General features: G+C 38.8%; 1 protein-coding gene across 6 annotated transcripts in view; it reads right to left on the reverse strand.

Annotated features, from left to right (window-relative positions):
* Nucleotides 1-336: 336 nt before the first annotated feature.
* Nucleotides 337-14,523, reverse strand: part of HDAC7 (histone deacetylase 7) — a 273,723-nt gene continuing 259,536 nt past the window's right edge. For all 6 annotated transcript variants that reach the window (XM_075199264.1, XM_075199263.1, XM_075199262.1 and 3 more), the window contains 5 exons: nucleotides 9,207-9,325; nucleotides 8,947-9,080; nucleotides 7,915-7,999; nucleotides 4,881-5,031; nucleotides 337-4,057 (listed from right to left, as the gene is read on the reverse strand). In XM_075199264.1, the coding sequence (XP_075055365.1) occupies nucleotides 4,009-4,057; nucleotides 4,881-5,031; nucleotides 7,915-7,999; nucleotides 8,947-9,080; nucleotides 9,207-9,325 (538 nt within the window). In that variant the 3' untranslated portion in view covers nucleotides 337-4,008. The remainder of the gene's footprint in view (nucleotides 4,058-4,880; nucleotides 5,032-7,914; nucleotides 8,000-8,946; nucleotides 9,081-9,206; nucleotides 9,326-14,523) is intronic.

Raw genomic sequence — 14,523 nt, forward strand, 5'->3', positions numbered from 1 at the left:
GTGAGCTCTCAGAAAACGGATGATAACATAGAACTATAGCGTGCATTGGATATCACAGCAAAGGCAACGTTCTGAAGTTCTGTAAAGGCATGGAAACTTTTACCTATATATTTGTGAATATTATTAGTAAATCCTTTACATAAAGGGGCTTTGGTTTAGGGCTCATTTAAATGACCTCTAAATGTAAGTTGATGTTTATATTAAATCAGTTGATTTTTAATAACAGGTGTGTACTGTATATGAATGTATTGTATTCAGAGCGTCAATTTAAACTGATTGTTATAGAAAACCCATAAAACACAGTAAAAGTTCTATCTGCGCAGACATACAAATAGATTCAAGGAAAAAATATGTTTTATTGCTGCAATTTCATTTTATTTTACAAAAAAAATATATAAAGATATATATATATATATTTATAATTTTCTTCTAGACAAAACTGGAGGTCCGAATCCCAGGCTATCGATAATAACATCAGAAAGTGGTAAAAACAAGATGCCTTCATTGAAAAACAATGGGGGGAGCGACACTTCTTTTTTTACACAATACCACAAGTAGCCCTTGGAAGAAGCTAATTCATTGCTAGCCAGAGAAAAGGCCGTATTTACAGTATTCCCATTGCTATCTTTGGTGTAGAGCTGATGCCTTTTTAGTTATAATAAGAAAAGATGGAATTTCCCTTTACATTTGAAAGCCACTATTACATTGAAAATGAAACAAATTCACTGCAATGAAATGCACTTTTGGAACATAATGCAAATATCTGTCACTTTCAGATCTCTTTTGTAGCCGTCTGCAACAAAGATTTCTGTCTTTTCATTCTTAGCACCGACTTGTCCTAAACAAACTCTATTGCTTATCGAGCTCATCTAATAGACGGGTTTTGTTGTATGGCCACTGTTCTCCATAGATTGGAAAATGGTGACCTCTAGTGGTATGTAGAAGACTAGCTGACTCCAGATGTGTATCAGTTCTTCTAAACTGCTTTGTACATTTGGGAGTCCAATTTAACACCCTAAACTGAAGTGAGGGGCTTGTCTAGTAAATGACACAAACTACTATATATATGCGCTAATCAAATCAAATATTTTACAGGACTTTGATCCCCTCTGTTTAATTTATAAATGCTAATAAACTGCCAATAGATTTTCATTATTTAAAAAGTGAAATAGTTTTTTGTGTCCACTTATCTTTTTGTCAAAGCTGCTTTGTTATTTTGCTAATCAAAAATTGTGCTGTGAGGTACAATTATTATTGATTAGTTATTTTCAGATGACAAAATATGGATTTTATTTCAGGTTTTCTAACATAAGCAAAATACAAACGGATTAGAAAATCATTTACCTTTTATAAAAAGGGCTATAGTGGATATTTTGTATCATACTGAAAGTTATTCAGAATTTATGCTGAACGATTAAACTGAGTAAATTTAACTTATTCAACAATTTATTGCTATGAGGTGTCTGATTGATACATGTTTGTCATCCATGTTGACCATCTCTTACCAATATTAAATTCAAATATACATTATTTTTATTTTGCAACTATAATTTTGATTAAAAAAAAACAAAAACAAAACCCCAGTCCCAGATTATATTCCTAGCTCTACCGCTGGCCTCTCTGCTGATTTTACACACTCCTGACAATCTGAGTGAAATAATCCCTTTAACGCAGTTATTTTTTTTTAAGAACTTTTCTCAAAATTCCGTGAAACAAACATGTCCCACATTTATACAGAATTTACACAAGGTTAAGGAACAAACACGGAATGTTGTGTTATACGATCAAACTGTCCGAAAGGATTCCTGGTGTGTCAGTGTGCCATTAACTCTTAGACTCGTTCTACTTACAGGGGGTAAGGCTGTATTATGTGGCAAAGCATTCCAAGAGGTTCAAGATAAAACACAATACTTTATCTAGTCCAGATGTTGGCAAATATTAAAGATAAAACACATTTTTCCTAGTGTCTATAATTTTGAAGTTAAAATGCAATGCCGGCCCTTTTTTGACACATGGATGAGTTATAGAGCTGATACAATTTGTGGCTGTGAACGTGAAAAGCGGAGGAATAAACAGAGAGAAAAGCGGTTTTGAACCCAGGAGAGACGAATAAAAACCCCACTGGTTTTTGATCTGTAGGACCCCGTGAGCTGAGGATTTAGCCAGCTGTTTGCTTTGATTTACAGTTCAGCCGCTCACGCGTTTGCGAGTCATCACACCTGACAAGGGTATGAAATGCGGTTGTGGAAAGGTACAGATTATTATTTTTCTTTTTCACTGAAATTACTTCAAAGACCTTTAGACCTATGAGATTGACAAGTATTGTGGATATAGTTAGGGAGAAATCTGGCGGTGGATGAAAGAAAAACACAAGGCAGTACCAGTGTAAATCCCGCTGCTTACTCCTTAATCTCACTGATTCTTAACAGGACTTGTGTATTAGCTGAGCCTATCGGAGGACTCTTTATGTCATGAGACGAGAGAGTGGCGCAGAGTCGCTATAAGTCAGTGGAACAATAATGAGCTGTTGTAGGCAAGATGCTCTTGATTCATTCAGCATCCTTGTGTAGTGCTTAAACAAAAATGGATTAACACTGCTCTTGTAATTTAGCAGTAAAAATGTACATGAGTTGAACATTAAATATACAACAGATTTATTTTCATTGAACTGGAATTAGCATGTCTGGTCCATGCCTTCAGAATCTTAGGGAGTCATCAAGTGGCTTTAATGTAAACCCCACAAGGCCTTAACCCTCAGTGACTAGGAGACTGCATATAGGGGTGCTAAAAAGTGCATCTATGTGGATAGTTCATATTTTATCTTTGACAAATGCAATGATCTCAACTACGGTACTATAATTAGTCAATTTGTCATATAACATGGAAAAAAAACCAATTACCAACACACAGAGGTTCTTACAACTTATTGTAATATCTGCACCATATAACCCTTTTCATATTCCCATATAAGCATCCCTCCCCTCCCGATGAATATGGGAATGTGAAAATGACTCTGTTATTGCAACGTTTGTTCACAATGTCTCATTAAGCATATATTTTACAGCAGAAGGGTCCATTCCCATTTTATTTCTACATAGCCCGTTAAAAATCGACATATGATATTTAAATGTCCTTATCCTGTTTGTTGTGTGTGAGGGTTGGCTCACCCATAGTGCAAATGAACAACACAAAATCCATTCATCCAAGTAGGGATTAGTGGTCATCAGGAATATCTAGAAAACAAAAAGGCATTTCCTTATTTCCAGCTGTGCCAGGCACTTATAGTCCCGTTGTATTTAAATTGTATGTCGAAAATCATGAATCTCCAGTGGATTGTCTACATGAAGTGTCACTATACAGAAATGTCCACCTTGGAGGGTGCCATTTTTAAGTCCTTTGCCTATTGGGGTTTATCCAGAGACTTGATGCATCTTCACACAGTTGAATTTGGCATTAAGCACTGTTGTCACATGTCCAGCAACCCAAGTTCATGTCATTTTCAACCAATACAGAGTTTGATGGATCAACTTGTTGGGTACAATCGGTGATGTATCTCAAACAGTTGGAACACAATTACCATTAGAGCAATATGTAAATTCACACAAATGTGTCATCTGCTCATCAACTCAGGTTGTGTAAAGTTCTTGTGTTTCTTGGGCAACTTAGACAATGTCACTGGTAGCCAACTTCAGTCTTCATCTATCCCTATTATCATCTCACCTGAGTGATATCTTTGGTCAAGTTTTAGCAGTTTTCTCTGTGCATAACAACAGTTATAAGAAAACAGAGCGGATCTGTATGAACCTTTTGTGCTCGGGCAACAAATGGAAATCATTTCTTTAAGGAAAATCCCATATTGATCACACTTTGAAAGTGGTACTTGATGGCCAATGGCTTGGTGCAGCTTTAATAATGAACTCACAGGTCTTGGACAATGTCACCATTGGATGAAGAAAGAGCAGCAGCTTAAACCAATCCCCCAAAATGAAGAACATCAACTTTCACTGGTCATAGACTCATGGGTCCATCTTCCTCCATCGGCTCTTCTTGAGATTCACTGCAGAAAAATTAAATTATATTAGACATTATCTTGTTGCTGTGTAGTATGTATATCAAATACCACTTTAAATATTTGAAGAGCCAGCCCAATGTCCAATATGGGCTACCAAGAACGGCAACAAACAGGTAACAAACACGCCTCTTATTTTGCATCAAAAAGCAATATGCATTCAAAAGGGGGGGGGGGTGATTCAATTAGCAGGATCTTTACAGATATATCCACTGTTACTACGGTAAAACCTCTGCTCATTCTTCCTTACACCTCTATGGGGTGCGAGGAAGCTGCGATGTTCTGAGAAACATTGCGGCAAATTGACTTCTTCTCATAGACTGAAATGTATTTACAATAGACTATGTGGGCAATTAAATTAACCACAAAGAACTGCGGGAGCCTCGCGCAATGTCCTGCGCACACTTACGGTACTGAAATCTGCGCTCACTTTTACTTTAATCTCTATGGGGTGCGAGAATAAATGAGTTAAGATTTCAGGCTGGACTTCGCTGCGTAGCCTCACCACTATGAACTAAATCTGTATGAGGAAATGACTATTATAGGATGAGAAGACATTGCACTGTAACCCCAGCAATGGCAGAGAGCTGTCTGCAACAATACATTGTATCTCTGATCTTCAGACCCTAATGCAGTACAAGTATTCGACAGACAGATAGCTTTGTAATATCCACACAGTGCAGTTTACGGAGGTCTTGCCAAGGGTAATGCCCACAAACTGGACTTTAGTGAACCAACCTCACAAAGTAACACAACAACAACTCCTATATCAAAGATATAAAAAGATAAGTCATTCTCTTATACAACTTACTTGTTCCCAGCTGCTCCCAATTGTGGTCTGCCCACCGACAGGGAGGCCAGAGCCGTCACAGTCTCCACCTCATCCCTATCATGTTTCTGGGCTTCAAGGAGAGAGTATCCAACCTTAGAGACAAACCGTTTGACGGATGTCCAGTATTTACCTGCAACAAGGAATCCTCTGATTACACTACAGAATTACTTCAGTTGTAATTATGTTTCTTTTTTAAATCGCATTGTACATAGGAGTAATGTATTGAGCTTTTGAAAAATATTCTGTACACACCAAATAATACAGAAAGAAACATGGGGAGAAGGCTGATATTTTGGTTACGGCTCTTCATTAACATGATATAAGAGGCAGCATGTTTTTGTGCACAGGCATATAAACACATAATGGGTGAAAACAGGATGTGGAGGCCTTGGTTACACTTTAATTAGAGACAGAGATTGAATATGCTCTGAAGTGACTCACTTATTCCTTTAAACTGTGTAAAAAGTCCCCCAAATAACCCATTTGGAACATTTTTAGATTTACACTAAGTGACCTACTGGACTGTGTGAATGTTTGGAAGATCATTTTAAATCATGGAGGATCTTGGCTATTGTGATGAAGCCATTTACAAGACAAATATTTAGACGATATATTTCAATCTCATTTTCTAGTGAGTATTATCATTTATCACATGGGGACAGGAACCAACAAGAAGGACATATTCATGATTATTTGATATTGTCTTTATATGTGCAGATTATTAGATACCTCTGTTCCACTTATTTTTATTAGAGATTCTTCAATCTCTATAGGAAGGGCTATAATTCCACTCCCTAATTTTTCTAAAGACAACACACCTGACTACTACCTGTGAGTGGAGAGTACAAGACCATAGATCTGTATAGTCCCCAAACTGCCAAATGTGGAGTGCAAAATATCAGAAATACCAGTATTGTATAAACCTATATGGACCTGGTCTGAACGGAACTTGGACGCAAAGTTCCGTGTTTACAAAGAGCATGCGACTGGTGTGCAGTTCTGTACATATTCAAATTGTAATGTATCTTGAAGTACTCTTGGAATTGTATATGGGTGGAAATACGCTTTATCTAAACAGTAGTTACCGTACCTAGACACAAATAACAGACTGCAGTATACACACATGTGTACACAGAATAATTTCACATCAAAACACATGAACATTTTTTTTTAGCATAAATTAAAACAACTGTTCTCAGTATAATAATTTTAAAAAATATATATTTTCCAATACAATTTTTTTTACATTATTTCCATAAATAAAGATGACTTTTATGCCTGCAGTACATACAATGTATATGTATCTTATTGGCATACATTATACTGTGAAATCTACTGACAGCATAAGTGAAACTGTTAATGAAAAGACTATGCCGTGTTGGTCATCAGCATTGGCTGGTATTGTCACCTGTCCTGTAACAGGTGTAAAATATGACAACCAGCATACTTACCATGCAGGATTGGAATCATCCGCATCGAAGCGCCATTAATGTAATGGCCGACATTAGTACGGCCCATCCCTCTCTTCTCTCATGTTGTAGGGAGGGTATGAATCACAGTCATTTGTACCCATTAGCGTTATGTTTCTGGGCATGCACAGAGTGCTATCAGGCAAGATACATGTACGTGCGAACATCAATCAGACCCTATATATGTGGTTATTTTGTTTAAAAATGTACAGCTTGCAGTCAATTTTACCTAGACTAATGGGCTTGATAGAAAGTCTCTTGACGGCACAATCTAATGTATTGTTTGTACTTTGTGGAGTGGCAGGTTGTGCTCTAAGTGTGCTTAATTAGTATGTATTTTACCTAGAGGCGTGGGTGTCCTTATGTAGAGGACTATGGCTCTCACTGCTGTTGTGTTTAATTCTGTGCCTTCCTATTAGTGCATACTTGCCAACTCTCCCGGAAAGTCCGGAAGACTCCCGAAATTTGGGTCAGTCTCCCGGGCTGCAGGAATTCCCTTGCTAAAATGACACTACTCTCGGTGAATCGCGCCATTTTGACCACCCCCCCCCGTGAAAAAACGTAATAAGCGTAGCGGGGGGCTGAGCCAAAATGACACGTTTGGCCGTGCCCCGTCCCCTCCCACCCCCTAGCCACACCTCTCAAGTTTCCGGGAGTAGGTAAGCATGTATTAGTGTGCTGACCAAGTGTAAAAGTAGCAAACTACATACTGTACTGTCACCCAGCTGTGAAATGATCATATGAAAGAGGGTCCTTTCACCAATAATTACCTATTAAAGTAGCCTTTGAATGATATTTTAGGCATTTTTGTGAATGATAGCTGGGTTATTAACTTGCAAAACCCACTAAAAATCACCCTGTTGCCACCATATCAGATGTATTGTTTTAAAAAACAAAACAAAAAAAGGCAAATAAATAGAATATAAAAATGCACAATTCATGAAAGGGGGTTTGTAGCACAATGAAATGAAGTTAAAGAATTTTGAGTGGGAAAGTTTTATTTCAGGAGACTCTAGGGATACTTGCATTAGAAAGTATAGGGCAAAGAGCTTTAATTAGTTTCATGAATCAGTGGGCTAAATAAGCCAGCGACAGTATAGAACAGACAGCCATAACACCCAGATCATCCTTACCTCCAGGAGCGATCACTGCGAGGAAGGGGAAGGGTGCGGTTGGAATACTTACAGGGTTCTGCTGAAAGCTTTCAGCAGTTCTGGCCAATTTGGCTACTAAAGACATATTTTACCAGCAATTGTATAGCTGCTGAATTCTCATTAAATGCTGGTATTAATTGAAATGAGATCTCTGCAACATTTGTGACTGATTTATCACATGAGGAGCCTTGTGACAAGCTCTTAGAAGTTATGTCTTCCAGATTTGTGTGTAGGAAAGACCTTCTGTACTTCCCAGCTGCAAGTGCTTGCCACGCATTATAGTACAGAGCACTGCGTGGCAGGCTGCTTTCACTGATAGAGGTGCTTCCTCTTCCAAATATGAGACCACCCCCTCCCTTAACAAAAAAAAAAAAAGACGACATAACTCACTCTGGACTTGAATGACAGTTTCTAATGATCGCACAGCGTTCGGATTGGGCCGCTGCTGTAAAATCTCTTCAGGGAAGGGGTCCAGCTAGAAATGAAAAGGAGCAAGTTATGGGGACTGAGCTGAAGGACAAAATACTCCCCCCAAAAATAAACATGATTATAAATGAGATCTGACATTGCTATCTGTACAGTAAGGAACATCCCAATGGATCAACACACATTAATCATGCTGATAGGTGAAACATTAAAGATAGAAAAAAACAAGTATTTATCTGTGAAATACAGAGTTTGTGCCTTTATTTGATCAAATATGACTACGCCAATCCATGTAACACTTTAACAGTTATCACACTGGACACTTTATTTTCGCCAGCAGTACAAAGTGGCCGATCCTATACGTAACTCACTCAACCTTATTTTCGGTATGTGATTTCAGTGCTCCTAGCATTATTGGAAATGCCACTTAAAATGAAAGTGTGGGGAAACGTAATGAAGAAGACGGACTTCGGGTTTTTATAAACAATAGTATATAGAAGCAGGGATAGGAGTTATATAAACTCTACATGTAGAGTAGTGCAGTCACATCTGCAGTACTGGCCAGAGCCACAAAGCATGGATATGCTGCAGCTGGAAGTGGTCTGAGCCAATCAGAGAGCCGATAACCTACAGCTGGTGACAGCCAATTCCACTCAAAGAAGTCCGATATCCTTAAGGTGTTGTGTATGTTGTGCTCTGTAAGACCCAACTGTGGGATAAGCAATTCAAATGCACTAAGTCTAAAATGCTGTCAGGCCAGATCTGCTGGCCTTACAAATTATTATTATATATATATATATATATATATATATATATATATATATATATACACATCAATTCAACCACCAATTTAAACCCAGCAATGTAACAATGCGATGGTAGAACACTTTAGCATTTTTTTTTTTGCAAAACTTCAGTTACTCTAAACATTTATAAAGATGTATTACACCATAAATTATATATCATGTCCATCCCGGTCAATCTCTTCTGTGTTACCTCATTGCCCAGTAGAGCAGATACACAGGCCTCAGACGCATCACATATGGATGTCAGATCGTGACCACCTTCCAGAGCGAGCACTACTCGGCCCCCAGCCAAGCTCATCAGCCGACGCGTCATGTGACCAAAGCCTAAAGTACAAAAATGGAATCCTGTGATCACAAGACTTTAATGTAGTATAATGATGTGTACACATCAGAGGAAGTTCTAAAACACATCACTAATGTCTCTAACTAAAGACTACAAGCTGCGCTTACACTTAGCTGTCACTTTGTATCCTCCAAGAGGAGCTGGGTGTCCTTCAGCTGCATCAAAACCAGCGGAGACCAAGACCACGTCTGGTGAGAACTCATGAGCAATTGGCATCACCACTGTCCTGTAAAGAGAGTAACAGACTAAGGTCATCATAGAGTCAGAACAGGCATTTTACACCGTGCAGTGATCAAAGAACCCACAAGTCTTCAACTCATCAATTATCACTCAAATTACTCTACCTACTAAGTGGGGCTTTCAGTCACACAAGAACAAAGCAAGAATGATACAGCCCCAATAGCAGCACTGTAGTCATAGCACAGACATTGAGTGCAGGGTCACAAATAATGCTGCTAACTTCGAGACAGTTTGTTGTAACTAGTTGAGGTATTATTCGAGTTAGGTAAATGTTGGCTATAGATAATGCTGCATGCATTGTCATTATTATTATCATTTATTTATATAGCACCAATCCTGTTACTCAGCACTGCACAGAGAACATGGAGTCATTCACATTAGTCTTTTCCCAGTCGGAGCTTACAATCTAAATTCCCTACCACACACACACACACACACACACACAAACACACAACACAAGCGCACACACCCACACGCACACACACGCACAAACCCACACACAAACACACGCACACATACATACACACACACACACAACACAAACACACACGTGCACAGACTAGGCGTTAGCATACTATGGAGCAGAAAGCTTGGTGTACGTTTCCAGTCTCATGTTCTCCTCACAACACTTACAATTGTCATTCACATTCCTTGAATTTCATAACTGAAATACACAGGGTAAAATTCACAATGGTGAGGTCCACACAGGGTATAATGGCAGGACAGTGACTTATGGTACAGAACAGATGGCGCCAAAAAATGTGCCAAAATATGAATAATGAAGGACAGCTGCTATGTCACAATGAAATGGGGGTAGCCACCTTATGGTGTGAACAAGTGTTCAGGAGAATGCAGTATGTGAGGATTAATTCACTAGAACCACTTACATCACTGGGACACTGGGACTCTTTGTGACACTTCGTATGTAATATAACAATAGTTGCCAACATTAGCAGCTCGTGTCCCGGGAGGTCCGGGGGGGCAGGGCTAGAAGGATTGTGCTGTTAGTCCCGCCCCCAATGCTGTCACCACCCTTTTCGACCAATAAAACTAAGGGACGGGGCCACAATGACGTGTCCATGACGCCAATAAGCCACACCCGCTCCATTTACTTTTCCACAGTCGGTCGGGAATCAGGAGAAATGCCCTCTCTCCTGGGAGTCCGGGAGACTGACCCAGATTTCGGGATATTCCGGAAGAGTTGGAAAGTATGAATATAACTGGTTAGAGTGAACAGATATAGTGCATTGTCAGGATATTGGCTAAGCTGACAAAATGGCCTCCTCCACAGGTACACTCAAACACTGTGGTCAGGTGACTGGTGCTTGCAGGCTGCGTTACACTGGCCATTCCTGAAATGTAAATATTTTCCCGTGCAGAAATGCACAGCTATATTATTTTGTCATAAACATTTTCTGCTCTAGTATACAGTACAATTACACATAAATAAACATGGCTCTTGTACCTTGCAATTAGCTATTCTGGAGAGCTTACAATCTCACAAGAAGCAGAGCTTCATAAAAACTAGCAATGAGGAAATAAGGATTGTGAGTGAAGCCGTGAGCGGAATCATGCTTTCTTTGTGCAGAAAACCTATTTATAGACTCCCTTTCAAGTAAAACTAATCCAGATGTAGGGAAGAGGGAAGGGGGCTGGTGGCAGGAAGAGGCAAACTCGTAATGTGGAGAATTAAAACGCTGCAGCAGTCACATCTAAAATTCCACCAAAAGCATTAACTTCATAAGATTTACATAATATGGTATCCCACTGCCAACACCACGGCTTCTTTAATATCAATTAGTTTTACCTTAAATGAATGCAAACTTGCCTTTATGTTATAGACCCCCCCACATAAAACAAGCTATAATGAATTATTAGATTGTGAGAAGTGAGAATGCTCACACACACACACACACACACACACACACACACACATATACATATACGCACATACATACATACATACATACATACATACATACACACACACACACATATACATATACGCACATACATACATACATACATACATACATACACACACATATACACACACACACACACACATATACATATACAAACATACATACATACATACATACATACATACATATACACTCACAAAAAAGTGCCTCAGTTTGGCTTATAATGGCACAGTTTTCACACTGTATGGCACCTGTTAAGGCAGAATCACACAAATGAATATAAAAGTGAAACCTCTGTAATAAATCAGCATAAGAGCTGTGATTCAGTGACCTAATACCCTCATCCCATGACGGCTTTTAATGACCTTTTCACCGACTGCAGCCTCTGAGCGTTCTGCGCTCAGCGCTCACTACAGTATTGTGTTAGCAATAATGCCATAAAATAGGTAACAATGTAAACTGATATAACTCCTATGCCATAGCTGTTTTTTAATCCCAGCCCTAGTAGCTCTTGTCCTCTATGCTTTCAGTGGTATAGTAACACTACCAACGGGCCATGTGCCGCCTACAATGAATTTGGACATATTTTTGATCATAACAGAACAACAGAACATAAAAGGGAAATTAGTATCACTACTGCACAGCCTGGCCGTGGAGGGTCCGTAGAGCTCCGTAACAGAGGCACAGTAAAAACCTTGAGGAGACTGCCCAAAATAAGGTCCGTCTACTCCTCATCTCTGCTTTACAGGAATATGGCGTAGTGGAGAGATTTGCACGATTCAGTTCCCTGCGTTGTTACCATTACTACGGTAATAGCTGCACATTATTACTGTTACTATGGTAATTTCAACGCTGATTTTTGCTTGCAGTTCTGTGAGCCGCGAGCAAAATCCATGTTAAAATGACCATAGTAACAGTAATAATGCGCCCGGGGAATTGAATCTGCCCCAAAAGTGGTGGTAAGGGTTTTATGGTGGTAAAAGTAAAAAAAAGTCATACTTGTTCCCCATTCTATTTTCAAAGTTTTCTTCCACATTTCACAAAATATAATGGCAGCTAACATCAAATTTAACACTTCAACGGAACATCTGCTATGTATTAATACTATTTTCCTGTAACATTTGACAAAAGTTTGAACTTTAAGTTAAAATTAGATTACTTTAACGTTCTCCCACTTTTGTGACTATCTTTCGATGTTACTTCATTTTTAGAACAGCTGAATGAGAAAGACTGAAGACTGTAGTTTGTAGCCTGCTACTAAGCAATATAATAATAATGTCTTAATTGTTCATAAAGTTATCTGTCTTTGAAGACAGGAGTCACATGCACGCGGTCTTTGGGGGCCATGCAATTAAAGTGCATTACACCAGACAATATCCCTGCATGGTATGATATGGAAGTTCTCTCACTTCACTGAGGGAGCGAATTACATGATGTTATAAGCACAAATTTCATAATAATCATAAAGCATGTTCATTTATGATGGTATCAGAAACATTGGCTATGACTTCTTTATAATTATGCCCTAAAAATATCATGTCATTAATAACAATAATAATAATGTCATTTTTATTTAATGTAGGGCAATATTTTGCTTTTGAGAGACTATTTTTACTACCGTATTAGAAAACACAACATGGAGAAGTGTCAGCTCTGCACACTGCATTGTGACATAAACACGCATGTGGTGGTCACATTAACATACACAGGAATGCACGTTCCAGACAACATCTTCTGTACAGTTACTTTGCAGATTAGCATCTGCTCACTCAGGATCCCTATTTCAAGCCTCTCTCTTGAAATAGGGATCCTGAGTGAGCAGATGCTAATCTGGGGGAGGGACGACTGGGGGAAATGATTGGTTTGCAGTCTCCTAGTCAACAAAAAATGAAAAACAGCTTTTTTTCAATAGTCATTGTCTAGGAGGTGCGGGACCTGGCCTTTCCTAGTTCCTATTTTATTATTGACATAACTGTTAGCACATCATGATGTAAAAGGGCACAACAAATCACAATTAAACATGTACAATGGATTGCGGTACAAAAGTGATTTGTGCTTATTTCAGGCCATTGCACCACTTCTGTCTAACCCAAAATTGGGCTCATAGACAAATTTGCAAGGTATTGCCTGTTTGTTCAGTTCTTTGAGTGCCCATTCTGGGTTATTTACTGAAACTCTCTTAGGCAAGGGAATGCAAACAGATGCTAAGTCACGACACTTTCCACCCTCAAACTACTTCACCCCTCATTACATAGCAGTTTGTTTGTTTCCTTTCTATAAGTGGCTCATCTTATTGTCTATTGAATTTAAATGAACTTAGAAAAAATTGAGGACAACTTTGATTTCTCTCTTTTCTTTTCTTTATTTTTTTTAAACATATTTGTGTAAAATTAAATGAGTTGGCTTATGATTGTACCTATGATGTGCAAGCGACACCCCGTTAAAATTGTGGTTAATACCACTACCGTGATGGTGTAATTTGCTAGAACTTGGAATTTTTTGCATGGTGAAAGTCTTCAACCTTGTCCAATCTCTTGTAGTTCAGTTTAATATATTGTGCTCACAGATGAAACCTTGGTGAAAGCCCTGTCCATTATACACCATACTTGCCCACTTTTTAAATCTGTACTCCGGGAGATCGGAGTACAGATCATGTGACAGAGGGTAGAAGGGGGCGTGATGACATCATTATGTCACTATAGCCCCACCCCTACCATATAGTACAGTAATGCAAGGTATTGAATAACGTGGGGCAGGACTAAATGATGTGATTAAGCCCCGCCCCTAGCTATTCAGTTCTGTGAATGTCAGCATTTTACAGGGTCTGGGAGGTTTGCCTACTCTTCCGGGAGGACTCCCCGAAATTTGGGAGCCTCCCGGAAATTCTGGTAGAGTAGACAAATATGTTATATAGGGCCATCCTGCATGTCTCTGCAAAGCCCAGTAGCATTACGCACATAAGAGGTGTATGAGAGCGCAATTCACAAAAAATTACTTTTGTTAAAGATACAGTAAATTATACCCTTTAATACTGTGGTGACACTACAGTAGGAGAATGAAAACACTAGCAAGTATTTACATCTAACGAGGGACACACATATTACCAGTTTACCTACTCTGTATTTACAAAACAATGCAGAATTATACAATATGAATGGATTTGTCACAAACAATAACCTAAAAAGGGTTGTATTGTTTAACATGTTTATCTCCAGTTCAATTGTTACCTTGTACTTGCGCCCCCGGGCAGCTTTTACTA

Source organism: Mixophyes fleayi, chromosome 2 (assembly GCF_038048845.1).
Source record: "Mixophyes fleayi isolate aMixFle1 chromosome 2, aMixFle1.hap1, whole genome shotgun sequence".
NCBI lineage: Eukaryota > Metazoa > Chordata > Amphibia > Anura > Limnodynastidae > Mixophyes > Mixophyes fleayi.